Genomic DNA, 14836 nt, shown 5'->3' with positions numbered 1-14836 from the left:
GCTAAATGTACAATTATGTATGTATTATCATATTATGAATATAAAAGCTTTTGTATTCATTGTCATCTTATTCGTTGTAATGTACAAGAGAAAAGGATATTTAATCTGCAGCTTTTGGTGGAAATCAGTTTGATCAACTACATGTAATATATAATTTGAAGTTAGCAAAAACCACGTTTTTGAATGGAAATCTAAATTTGTAAGACTAAGAGTCCCAAACTTTCAGTAGTATTGCTATAATTGTGAAACATTGATAAGAATTTTAACAGGGAAAAAAGTTAAATGCATCCGTGTCTCAAAAACAATAGAAGACTTCATAAATATTAGAAAATTATAGTGTTATAACTTTTGTTTATAATTTATTTGTGTAACATCAGTGTTTGGACTGAGGTGGTATATGAATGAATCAGGGGTGACATAAACTGTATCTGTGCACTTACCCAAGCAAGACTGTGATATATGTGTGAAAGCAGAGCTCGGGTCTCATTTCATATATTTGAAAACTTTGTAAAGTGAAAAAGTCACAGATCCATAATTGTATCTACAATTCTTGTTATAATGTAAAATGTCACTCATGTGCTGCATTGCAAGTTCATGTGAATTTAATATTGTCCCCGAGTAGAAAATAAAAAATAGAAAAATTGAAAAAAAACGTCGTTTTCCTTTGTAATATTTGCAAAACAAAATGCGTTTTCATAAACATGGCGTGACAAACACTTGCCACTAACCTAATGCATGTAAGGTATATAAGTAACATTAGACATAAAATACATGTATTGCTTGACGATTTAACTGATCCATGTACGACTGAATAGCAAGCTTCCATACCGACTGCTTCAATATACAAGGCAATCACTAATGCTTCTGGCTTCAACAGAGACCAGTAAAACGACATGCTCCGAGTTAACGGTAAGACGGCTGTTAACTAACTTGTCATTCTCTTGAATAAAATCGTATTTATACAGCGGCAAAAGTTAATTAGAAGCTTTTTAACTTGACTTACTCTCGCGTTTCTCTCTGAGCAGGGTGCCCAGTGCCCGCCACTCCCGTGTACGCACAGGCTGAGTATTCTTCTAATGACCCCGGGGCCACTGTGACCTATTCCTGCCTGCGGGGGTTTGAATTCTTGGTACGGAACATACGACAATGCTTGGTTACGGGGGAATGGAGCGGAACAGACTTTCAGTGTTTACGTAGGTGTATTTTTGGCTCAGGTCTAACATGACTCGACCAAAAACAAATTGTTTCATTTTATGAAAAAATGACTGCATTTAATGAGTAGAAAATAATTCTCTCGTCAGAGTTTTAAACTCACATGAAATATAATGAGAATATTTCTTTTATAATAGGTGTGAGATGTGGGTATCCAGAAAGGCTCCCTAATGGAATAATAACAGGAAGGAGATACGATTACGAGAGCACGATCCGCTACAGCTGTGACAACAACTACAGGCTGAGGGGCCCCGAGAGGCGTTACTGTAATGAGAACGGTACCTGGGAGGGCAGCACTCCAACTTGTGAAGGTGAGCGCAATACACCCCTATGCTTGTTACATTGTATGTCTCGAACAGCGAATCATAGAGGTCTAATTTTAATACGATTGAGGTAAGCTTTTTGCACAAAAACATTTAAAAAGGTATCAAAAGAGTTGATCGGTGAAAGAATCAAGGACTCGTATAAAACATATAGCTCATTAACACACTTAAATATCAATATATGGTTTTAGTTTTTACTGGCAGAACTCCAAAATAATGTATTTGAGCTAAATGTTGAATTTTTCTTTTGTAGAAATTACGTGTACCCTTCCTCTTCTGTCAGAAAATACCATATCAACACCCTCTAAACAACACTACAAGGCAAGTGATACGGTGATATTTAGTTGTAGAGAGGGATACAAACTTCTAACCGATCATGATTTTGTTTTTTGCCAAAAGGACGGCACCTGGGACCAAAGTGTGCCTACTTGTGACCCCCAGACTTGTAAACACACGCCCTCGGTCCCTAATGCCGTGGCCCAAGATACAAAAGCCGAATACTCTGTCGGTCACACTATGACCTTCACCTGTAATTTTGGGTTTCGGTTGTCTGAAGTTAATCCAACAGGACAGATCAGCTGTTTACCAAACGGTCACTGGGAGAGCAACATCCCTGTGTGCGAAATTGTTACCTGCCCTAACCCACCTACAGTTCTACACTCCGATTCAGACATTGGGCGTTTGACTTATCTTGGTCGTGTAACGTATAACTGTGACCCAGGATATGAACTCTTTGGCCCGACAAATGTTATAGAATGTTTAGAGGAAGGATCATGGGATCCTTCACCCCCAGAATGTTTACCTGTGGAATGTGGAGATCCAGGGTTAATCGCAAACGGACATGTTACTTCTTTGTCTTATACGTTTAAAAGCGTGGCATCCTACAAGTGTAATTATGGGTATGTCCTGAGAGGAAACGGTTCACGTGTTTGTCAGTCAAACAAGGAGTGGAGTGGTACTGCGCCTGTTTGTTCCCCTGTCTCATGTGGCCAACCGGAGACTATTGAAAATGGTGTGTTTGAAGAGAATGGCGATTCATATGGAAGTATAGCAACCTATGGCTGCTATCCAGGGTATGATTTACAAGGTGAGGCAGAGCGCACGTGCGAAGCAAGTGCCATGTGGTCTGGCTCAGCGCCCGGATGCACAAAGAAAGAATGCGGTAGTCCCCCGCCTGTTATCCACGGCCATCAAACATCCAGTGGAGTCTATTTCCAGGACACCGTCAACTACACTTGCGAAACAGGATTTAGATTGAACGGTTTTTCTTATCTGAGATGTTTGGCAAACGGAGAGTGGGGACCGTTACCGCCGGTATGCGAAGCTATAACTTGTCCAACACCGGAGGTTATACAAAATGGGAACTACACTACAACTGGTGATGTCTTTGGTTCCAGGGTGGAGTATTTCTGTTTGCAAGGGTATATACTAACAGCGGAATCAATAAGAGTTTGCCAACCCGACGGATCTTGGTCAAGCAAAGTCCCATCATGCGCCGCAGACGAATGCCCGATTCCTCTACCAGTTGAAAATGGGAGATTTGATTTTAAGGACAGGTCGCTTGGATCCGTTGTGTTGTATTTTTGTAACACGGGCTACAAGCTTAATGGCACTGACTTCCGGCGTTGTGAGAGCACACTGTCGTGGAGTGGCGATGAACCAGTTTGTACCCCAAAGTCTTGTGTGGAACCGGACGATATATTAAATGGAGAAAGAAATGTATCTGGTATGCTGTACAATTCAATAGTTACTTATAAATGTGATATTGGTTACAACATGACTGGTTCGTCGCAACGAACGTGCCTATCTTCAGGTAGCTGGTCAGGAACGGCCCCCTCATGTAATCCTATTGTATGCGACACCCCGACCAAGGTCATCTCAAATGGCAGAAGTTTTGGCAACTCATCGACCTACCAATCGGTTGTAACCTATATTTGCGATCCTGGATACAACTTAAACGGGGCATCCAGAAGACAATGTCTCATCTCTGGACAATGGGATTTCGAAATCCCAATTTGCGAAGTTGTGCATTGTGCTCGACCTCATCTTAGAAATGGCATTTTCTCAAACTTTAAGACTGAATACTCCTCAATCGTGACATTTCAGTGTCGCAGTGGTTATGTTTTATTTGGTGCGTCAGAAAGGACTTGCTTGGAAAGTGGCTTTTGGAGCGGCCGAAGCCCCGTGTGTGTTAAAGTGAAGGAAAAACCAAATGTGGAGTATGCTTCTGTGTTGAGCAATGGTTACAACATTACATATTCCTGCCTTTATGGTTACAGGCTTGTTGGCGACCCTACACTTCAGTTTCAGGAAGATGGACAGTGGCATGGCAACACACCCAACTGCGTCCCTATAGAATGCAACACGACCAGTCTAAATATTGATAATTTCATGAATGGGGAAATCGTTGTTGGTAATATAACAGTAGGAAGTTCCGCTGTATTTACATGTAAGACGGGATTTACTCTTACAGGGCCATCTTCAAGAGTTTGTTTGTCAGATGGTTCATGGAGCGGATCCAATCCAATATGTAATATTGTGTACTGTTCTGGAAAGTTTCAAATAGATAATGGCATTATCTCTGGACCATCTAACCATTTCAACTCTTCTCTACAATTTACTTGCGTGCCTGGGTATCGACTTATCGGTGATGATATAATAACTTGCCTCGAAAATGGCTCGTGGAGCGGATCTAGCCCAGTATGCGAAAGAATTACCTGTTCTTTACCAAACGACACAATTGTTTTAAGTGCATCATATTCCACATTGACTGTTGGTGGTAATGTTCATTATACATGTCCACAAAATTATAGAATGATTGGAGACTCACTCAGAACTTGTTTAACATCAGGTGAATGGTCAGGCATAGAGCCTACTTGTAGGGTAAAGCAATGCCCGATCCCAATCATAAGTAATGGTAGAATTGAGATGACTTCTAGAAATATAGGCTCGTTCATTACCTACACATGTAATGAAGGATATATACTTGTTGGATCAGTTGGAAGATTTTGTACCACAGCCGAAACCTGGACCCAGGAAGATCCAACATGTGAGGTCATTAGATGTCCTTCTCCACCCACTATTTACGGTGGTATTGTTCTTGACAACGGCAGGGCCGATTTTGTTTATGGCGATATGGTAAGATACAAATGTAATGAAGGCTTTGTGATTCAGGAAGGGGACACAGAGCACATCTGTCAAGGATCTGGAACCTGGTTGGGTCAGTTACCCGTATGTGCTTCCGTCGCATGTGGACCTCCACCAGTGATCCAAAATTCTGCCTCCAAACTATTGAATACAACTTACACGTTTAATTCAGTGGTTGAATACACTTGTAATGAGGGTTATAGAAGCCAAAGTAGCCACTCTCTGACAAGTAAATGTCAGGCAAGTGGATCGTGGTCACTCGTCTCATTCACATGTTTAAAGGTTCAATGTCCATCTTTTCCAACGATTGCGAACGGAAACGTACTTGGCGATTCAATAACTTTTGGCAGCAATATATCTGTTCTCTGCGATGTAGGGTTCATTATTACCGGGGAGAGTCATATAACATGTTTGTCAAATGGAAGCTGGAGTATCGCACAGTTTCCTAGCTGTAAAAGAATAGCGTGTCCAATTCCTGATATCATAAGTAATGGAAATGTTCGATACAATGAATTATATGTTGGCGATAGTGTTCAATATTCTTGTTCAACTGGCTTTGAATTAGTCGGGAACAGCAAAAGAATCTGCACTGGAAGCGGTCAGTGGAGCGGAAATAAACCGTACTGTCAAAGAGTAGTATGTAGCGATCCTCCCATACACCCGAACGCTGTCGTTTCCATCAATACTACCGAATATTATTCATCTGATGAAATAACGTATAGCTGTCTACCTGGATATACAATGACTGTCCAAGGCAGATTATTGTGTAACAGCAAAGGACTGTGGGAGGGAACAGCACCAACTTGTACCAAAATCAAGTGCGAACAACCAAGTTACATAGCGAATGGTGATCCTCACTTCACAGACATTACATTCGGTAGCGCCGTTACATATACATGTCGATCGGGTTACGTTCTGTCTGGATCAACTTCAATGACTTGTCTTGAAACTGGTTCCTGGAGTGGAGCTAGACCCACGTGTAATCCGGTGGACTGTGGACCTGCTACTCCCATAGAGGACGGTGTAATAGTGGGCGATGTGTACACCTACGGGAACAGTGTCACTTATATCTGTGATGAGGGATTCGAACTCACTGGTGCAAGTGATCTCATATGCCGGGCCGACAGGACCTGGTCCAACCCTCCTCCTCTGTGTCAGAGAATTAATTGCGGACCCCCTCCAACAGTTTCTGACGCTGATATTTTAGGGAACAACTTCTTCTTTCAAGGCGTTGTGACATATACGTGTCATTCAGGATACAAGATGAGAGGAGATGCGACCATTGTGTGTGGTTCAAACGCAAAATGGTCCAGTAACGTCACTAGATGTGAATTAATAACTTGTGGCGAACCTCCTGAAATTCCTAACGCTCGCGTATCAGTATCTGGACAAAGAAGCAATTCTCTTGCGACCTATATGTGCAGCAATGGATACACGATGGTCGGCGATCCTATAGCTGTGTGCACAAACACTGGAGTTTGGTCTGTGAGTAAACGGTTTAGCTGTGATCCTGTAGACTGTGGAAGTCCGCCATCGATTACAAATGCTACACTTAGTTATAAATCAACTACTTTCTCCTCCTACGCTGTGTACCGATGTCATCAAGGATATTCTCTTCAGGGAAACGATAGAATTCAGTGTGGAGGAAGTGGATTGTGGGATTCTTCACTTCCGGTTTGTGTAATGGAGCTTTGTCCCGCACCTGATCTTCCTCCCAATGTTATTATTGACAGCGGAACGTATCGTTCTGGGGATTCTCTGGTGTTTCGATGTTCTGATGGTTACGACTTACTGGGTAGCAAGACGATAGCCTGCACAGCCTCTGGAACGTGGAGTTCTAGCGTTTCTAACTGTCAAAGTAGGTGGTGCTGCTAATTCGTTTGTTTGTTTTTGCTTTGATTGTTTTTATTTGTAAATTTCGATTGATTTATTATTTGTATTTTGGGGATTTTTTGTTTGGTTGGTTGTTTTTGTGTGTGTTTTTTTTTATTGGCTGTTTTTGATCTTCAAACTGATATCGAATTGGCATAAAAAAGTAAAACCGACTATTCTATATTTCATGGTTTCACATGTAAATTTTATCTAATCAGTCAGTCACATTTGGTATCTTATTCGTCACTTTTTAATGTTATAGTTGACAATTTTGAATTTAACAAAATTGTATTAATGTGGACAGCACATTAAAATACTAGTATTTGTAAATTTACAGAAGCTTATCACCATCACTTTTATTGTGTTTGTAAGTCATAAGCACCTTTTTCTTTATCCCCAAACAGTTGTACATTGTCCGAGAGAAACCGGCGTTTTAAATACACAAGATTTCAACCAAGAATTTCCATATGGAGAAACAAGATCAGCTAGTTGTAAGGGTGGTTTTGAGACGGCCGGAAGTTTAGATGTTACCTGTCAATCAAACGGGAAATGGTCAACACCAACCGGCTATTGTAGAAGTAAGCTAGTCAAATACATGTAGACAAATACTTACGGTGGATAGCAATCTTAACAGAGCATATTACTAAATTGATAGAATGATTGTTTATATAAATATATTTCGGGTGATAAATTAATTCAAAATTTGCAGAATAAAATTACATATACAACTATCGGTATTTTTAATGTATATTCATGTTAAAGAGGAATAAGTTTGAACTTATTCCTTTTTTAAAAAACTGCATCTTTTTTAATTTGTAAAATAAAATGAGACATTTAGTAAACGGTAATTTTTTATTTTGTTTTGCAAGGATAATATGAAGAATATTGTATTTTCAAAATGCATGAGTGAAACACTTTTGACATAGATAATTTTTGTTTAGAATTTTTTTGTGGGAAACCCCCTGTGACAGACATGATAAATATCATCAGAGTGCAAGGAAGGTCTTATTCTTATCGAGATCAAGTCCGCTACCAATGTAGACCTGGAATTCAACCAATCAGAAACCCTCCAATTATCACGTGCTTGGACACTGGCCAATGGGATGGACAAATAGCGTGTTATTGTACGTACTTTTTAAGAAATACATAACTCTGATTTCTCTTCGTTTAAGGTACTACAGTGTGAATTCTGAGTGGATGACCATTCACTACATGTACATTGGTTTTTAAGGAGACTGGATTGTCATTAATTAAACTACCCACCAGATCTACCTTCTAATTTCAGAATGATTCTTCTTGCCATTACTAATTATTGAAAAAGATAACAAAATCAAATACGTACCTTAATATAAAATGTTCTTAATGTAAACATTACAGAATGAATAATATCTTATCAGAATAACGGTGTATAGATGAGTTTGTATCACACTAACTGTGTATAGATGAGTTTGTATCACAATAACGGTGTATAGGTGTGTTTGTATCACACTAACTGTGTATAGATGAGTTTGTATCACAATAACGGTGTATAGGTGAGTTTGTATCAGAATAACGGTGTATAGATGAGTTTGTATCAGAATAACGGTGTAAAGATGAGTTTGTATCACACTAACGGTGTATAGATGAGTATGTATCACAATGACGGTGTATAGATGAGTTTGTATCACAATGACGGTGTATAGGTGAGTTTGTATCACAATAACGGTGTATAGATGAGTTTGTATCAGAATAACGGTGTATAGATGAGTTTGTATCACAATGACGGTGTATAGATGAGTTTGTATCACAATGACGGTGTATAGATGAGTATGTATCACAATGACGGTGTATAGATGAGTTTGTATCACAATGACGGTGTATAGGTGAGTTTGTATCACAATAACGGTGTATAGGTGAGTTTGTATCTCAATGACGGTGTATAGGTGAGTTTGTATCACAATAACGGTGTATAGATGAGTTTGTATCAGAATAACGGTGTATAGATGAGTTTGTATCACAATAACAGTGTATAGGTGAGTTTGTATCACACTAACTGTGTATAGATGAGTTTGTATCAGAATAACGGTGTATAGATGAGTATGTATCACAATGACGGTGTATAGATGAGTTTGTATCACAATGACGGTGTATAGGTGAGTTTGTATCACAATAACGGTGTATAGGTGTGTTTGTATCACACTAACTGTGTATAGATGAGTTTGTATCAGAATAACGGTGTATAGATGAGTTTGTATCAGAATAACGGTGTATAGATGAGTTTGTATCACAATGACGGTGTATAGGTGAGTATGTATCACAATAACGGTGTATAGATGAGTTTGTATCACAATAACGGTGTATAGGTGAGTTTGTATCACACTAACTGTGTATAGATGAGTTTGTATCACAATAACGGTGTATAGATGAGTTTGTATCAGAATAACGGTGTATAGATGAGTATGTATCACAATAACGGTGTATAGATGAGTTTGTATCACAATGACGGTGTATAGATGAGTTTGTATCACAATGACGGTGTATAGGTGAGTTTGTATCACAATGACGGTGTATAGATGAGTTTGTATCACACTAACTGTGTATAGATGAGTTTGTATCACAATGACGGTGTATAGATGAGTATGTATCACAATGACGGTGTATAGATGAGTTTGTATCACAATGACGGTGTATAGATGAGTATGTATCACAATGACGGTGTATAGATGAGTTTGTATCACACTAACGGTGTATAGATGAGTATGTATCACAATGACGGTGTATAGATGAGTTTGTATCACAATAACGGTGTATAGATGTGTTTGTATCACAATGACGGTGTATAGATGAGTTTGTATCACAATGACGGTGTATAGATGAGTTTGTATCACACTAACGGTGTATAGATGAGTTTGTATCACACTAACGGTGTATAGATGAGTTTGTATCACAATAACTGTGTATAGATGAGTTTGTATCACAATGACGGTGTATAGATGAGTTTGTATCACAATGACGGTGTATAGATGAGTTTGTATCACAATGACGGTGTATAGATGAATTTGTATCACAATGACGGTGTATAGGTGAGTTTGTATCACAATGACGGTGTATAGATGAGTATGTATCACAATGACGGTGTATAGATGAATTTGTATCACAATGACGGTGTATAGGTGAGTTTGTATCACACTAACTGTGTATAGATGAGTTTGTATCACACTAACTGTGTATAGATGAGTATGTATCACAATGACGGTGTATAGATGAGTTTGTATCACAATGACGGTGTATAGATGAGTTTGTATCACACTAACTGTGTATAGATGAGTTTGTATCACAATGACGGTGTATAGATGAATTTGTATCACAATGACGGTGTATAGGTGAGTTTGTATCACAATGACGGTGTATAGATGAGTATGTATCACAATGACGGTGTATAGATGAATTTGTATCACAATGACGGTGTATAGGTGAGTTTGTATCACACTAACTGTGTATAGATGAGTTTGTATCACACTAACTGTGTATAGATGAGTTTGTATCACAATGACGGTGTATAGATGAGTTTGTATCACAATGACGGTGTATAGATGAGTATGTATCACAATAACGGTGTATAGGTGTGTTTGTATCACAATAACGGTGTATAGATGAGTTTGTATCACAATAACGGTGTATAGATGAGTTTGTATCACAATGACGGTGTATAGGTGAGTTTGTATCACAATAACGGTGTATAGATGAGTTTGTATCACAATGACGGTGTATAGATGAGTTTGTATCACAATAACGGTGTATAGATGAGTTTGTATCACAATGACGGTGTATAGATGAGTTTGTATCACAATGACGGTGTATAGATGAGTTTGTATCACAATGACGGTGTATAGGTGAGTTTGTATCACAATGACGGTGTATAGATGAGTATGTATCACAATAACGGTGTATAGATGAGTTTGTATCACAATGACGGTGTATAGATGAGTTTGTATCAGCATAACGGTGTATAGATGAGTATGTATCACACTAACTGTGTATAGATGAGTTTGTATCACACTAACTGTGTATAGGTGAGTTTGTATCACAATGACGGTGTATAGATGAGTTTGTATCACAATGACGGTGTATAGATGAGTATGTATCACACTAACTGTGTATAGATGAGTTTGTATCAGAATAACGGTGTATAGATGAGTTTGTATCACACTAACTGTGTATAGGTGAGTTTGTATCACAATGACGGTGTATAGATGAGTTTGTATCACAATGACGGTGTATAGATGAGTATGTATCACACTAACTGTGTATAGATGAGTTTGTATCAGAATAACGGTGTATAGATGAGTTTGTATCACAATAACGGTGTATAGATGAGTTTGTATCACAATAACAGTGTATAGGTGAGTTTGTATCACAATAACGGTGTATAGATGAGTTAGTATCACAATAACTGTGTATAGATGAGTTTGTATCACAATAACGGTGTATAGGTGAGTTTGTATCACAATGACGGTGTATAGATGAGTATGTATCACACTAACTGTGTATAGATGAGTTTGTATCAGAATAACGGTGTATAGATGAGTTTGTATCACAATAACGGTGTATAGATGAGTTTGTATCACAATAACGGTGTATAGATGAGTTTGTATCACAATAACGGTGTATAGATGAGTTTGTATCAGCAACACACTCAGATAAGTGCGATGTCCATTCTTTGTTAATTTCAGTGCCGTGTAGGGGTGGATGTCAAAATGGCGGGTCCTGCCTCGGGTACAGAGGCTGTAAATGTCCACCTGGATACGGCGGCAAACGGTGCGAGAAAGGTGTGTCATTCTTATACAGTGCATTTATCTTTTACTATATTTGTCAATTAAACACAATCATTCTCTTATAGAGGTATGTACTGATTCATACCATCGTCTATTTTAGCACTTTGCATTCTACCATGTTTACATCGAGGACATTGTATTTCACCTTACCTTTGCGCATGTCCACCTGAATACACAGGATCCCGATGCCAAAAACGTAAGTATTTTGTTCTCATATAAGGAGTCAATAAAAACCCATCAATTCGTCTAAATGTCTACTTAGTGGACTTTCTTGTTTTATTTTATATTTATTTGGTGTTTTCAGCTGTTTGCAACCCCCCATGTCAAAATAACGGAATCTGTGAAAAGCCGAACGTATGCCACTGTCAACATGGCTTCCAGGGTCCTCGCTGTGAAAAGTAAGAAATTGTTTTAGTGCAAAGGAATACATAAAAGAGTTTGTTATCCTTCTATAAGAAAAATCTTTGTTTCTTAGGTCAGATCTACGTACTTTTGAACGAGCGGCGCGTGCGCGCCAGACGACAACAAGTCGGCCAACCGTGACGGAAGGATGGTCTTGGCAGTGAAGCGTCACCTAGCTGGACTATTTGCGCCAGTTCTTTCAATTTTCTTTATATTCTATGTCATAAATTCTTTGTTTTATTACATCAGAGTTAGACAAAAGAAAATATAACTGTGGTAAACGACGAACACGTCGTATAAAAGTTGATTTATTGTTTTTATATACAGTAAAAGGAAATTTTCGTATTACCTAAATAAACTATTTTTTATTATTATCTTTTTTGTTTTCGTCAATATAGAGTGCCTTGGTTTGTTTAAGAATAAAATAGAGGCTATTCGTAATGATTACACGTATATGAAGGAATAAAGAATAATCGGTGATACAATATTGATTTTGAAAATTGTAGTCCAGTGATCTAAGGCAGGATTTGCAATGTTTTTTTTCGTTTGAAAACTATCGATTAAAGTTTGATATTAATGCCAACTTGAGTTAAAAGAATTTATAAAAATTGTCATAAGGAAGAAATATGAGAGAACAATTTTAATTTTGAGATTAAGTTTGCAAACTTTTGTTAAAATACCCCATATTGTCGCCGATACCCATATATGAATGTTTACCCATGAATGGGAGGGAAAAAAGACTGTAAAATTTGATGGAAACGAATGGGAACAATATTTAATAATTTGATATAATGTCACAATAAACAGGTCCAAATTGATAGGTTTCGTATGGAATGCTGTGCACAATTTCAACCTAATATATTTAATATATTAGGAATGGAAATGTGAAACAATGGATTCAAAAAGTCATCTATTCTATAATTATCAACACAAAACATTTGGATTCAATACAGGGAAAGCTAATTAGACACTTGCAAAAACTCGAGCAATTATTTTGTAAAATCGTAGGCACTGTCCGTTTAAACCACAGATCTATATATTGTGAGTAACTCGCCCTACACTTTCCGCCGTGACGTTAATATTAGTCAACCTGCGTTATTGGTAACCCCGATCTGAAAAGTTCTATCCATCAAAACTAAAATCGTGCATTCAAGAATTGGCTCATTTTATTTATTCAACATTTTTCATATCATAGTTTTATATGTATACCAAAAATAAGTTCCCACTAAATATATTCACTCTTTATGGAATCATTCAATATTATTTCATTGCAAGCATATACTTTGATGCAAATATTCCCACTGACTTGTCCGTCGCCTTACTCTCATTTTTGCTATATTTCAGGCTGGTTCATATGAAAGTAGGTTTTTTAATTATTTCTGAATAATTACTTATCAAATACTATTCAAATATAGCTTACGGACACCAACTCACACGTGATGAAATACTAAAGGTGTAAACAGTTACTCTAGTGTAGGCATTTCGTATTTTATTGGCAAAATGTCTTAATTCATAATTATACTAGATGAAGCCTCGAGCAAGCGCGGGAATTAACGCGCTTAATTAATATGAAGCAATGCTTTACATGTTTTTATTTTAATTCTTTATTTTATCTTTTTAATTTTAACTCAAACTAGTGAGTAAATATTTTGTGTATCTTTTTCTAAATTTGGTTCTTAAGGTCATATTTTAATATAATTTGTATAACTATAATTGTTTACAATCATAATGTCAGATAAAAGTCTGTTTTGAAATAATCACCCCATTAAACTTCACCATTTTAAGCATCATCATGTATCAAAAACACAATCTGTTCATTGTTTACAAATTAATTTCCGAGGTATAGTACCAATCTGTCGTAATATTAAAAAGTATAAAATTAAAAAACCGCTAGTGTAAGCACATGTATTTGCATATTTTTAAAAACCAAAGTTGTCAGAATTAAAGTATCTGCCCGGTGGTTAACTCTTCCTACACTTTACCATCAAAACTAACATCACATCAAATTGTTCCAGTTTATTTATAAACATTTTATATTAATTAAAGGTATCTGCCTGCGAAGTAGGAGGAACTCGTCCTACATTTTTCGCCTTACAATAATAAGTCGACCCGCGTTCTTTGTTACCCCGTTCTGGAAAGTTCTATCCCATTCTCTCACCAGAGGTCGTGCGTCGCAAGCGATTTCAAGAAACACATTGACTCATTTTATTAATTCAACATTTGTCAAACTTAACTTTTATGTATACTCCAAACAAGTTCCCAGTAAATGTATTTACTCTTTGCGTAATCATTCAAGATTATGTCATTGCAAGCATATATTTTGTTGCAAACTTCCCCTGACTTTGATTCGCCAAAGCGTGTCCGCCACCTTACAGCGCTATAGCAAAAGTATTCGCGATTTTTCAAAATGGCGGCCGTAAACAAGGACGCGCTTCAAAATATAAAACTATTAAAAAAGTATGCAAAACTGACTTACTTTTCTCAATATTTCGTGAGATGAGCTTTGGATCATATAACAGCTTGGATCCGACGGGGAATTGATAGGTACAGGTTTTTAACGTATTCAGGGGCGATGTTTTGCCAAATGTCAAGTATAATATTAAAAAGTTCAACCTGGGTAGTGATGTCTCTGGCCATGCTTTGGCGTAACCGCTTTATTTTCAACCAAATCTTTTCAATTATATTAATGTCAGGGGACTGTGCCGGCCATGTAATGGAAGGAATGTTGTTATTAACTTTATATTCACAAGTAATCCTGGCTCAGTGCACGGGTGCTTTGTCGTCTTGGAAAAGGTAAGGTTTATCAGAAAAATGCCTCGCTATAACTGGCCACAAGTGTTCGTCGAGTATGTCAATATACATGTACTTTAGAGCAGTTATTTTGCCATCAACAAGACACAAAGTCCCTACACCATCATAAGGTATGCACCCCAACATCATAACTGCAACTCGACGCTTACGAGGGGGCACATGCACTGAGGTAGAAACGCTTCGTTTGCCTTCCTCCAGACATAAACTCTGTGATTTTCACCAATAACAACTTGGCTTTCGTCAGAAAATATTACT

At 37.7% G+C, this 14836-nt stretch overlaps 1 protein-coding gene across 1 annotated transcript in view; it reads left to right on the top strand.

Moving 5' to 3' along the window:
* The window catches only part of LOC105317904 (sushi, von Willebrand factor type A, EGF and pentraxin domain-containing protein 1), a 29208-nt gene extending 17064 nt beyond the window's left edge, over positions 1-12144 (top strand). The window contains exons 26-34 of the mRNA XM_011414711.4: positions 1026-1193; positions 1350-1523; positions 1789-6540; positions 6959-7132; positions 7496-7678; positions 11267-11362; positions 11469-11564; positions 11673-11766; positions 11844-12144. Coding sequence (XP_011413013.3) covers positions 1026-1193; positions 1350-1523; positions 1789-6540; positions 6959-7132; positions 7496-7678; positions 11267-11362; positions 11469-11564; positions 11673-11766; positions 11844-11934 — 5828 coding nt within the window. The 3' untranslated portion in view covers positions 11935-12144. The remainder of the gene's footprint in view (positions 1-1025; positions 1194-1349; positions 1524-1788; positions 6541-6958; positions 7133-7495; positions 7679-11266; positions 11363-11468; positions 11565-11672; positions 11767-11843) is intronic.
* Positions 12145-14836: the final 2692 nt, after the last annotated feature.

The sequence above is a fragment of the Magallana gigas genome, chromosome 7 (genome assembly GCF_963853765.1).
Source record: "Magallana gigas chromosome 7, xbMagGiga1.1, whole genome shotgun sequence".
Taxonomy (NCBI): domain Eukaryota; kingdom Metazoa; phylum Mollusca; class Bivalvia; order Ostreida; family Ostreidae; genus Magallana; species Magallana gigas.
The sequence above is the reverse complement of the archived record's forward strand: the minus strand, read 5'-3'. Positions and strand labels throughout refer to the sequence as shown.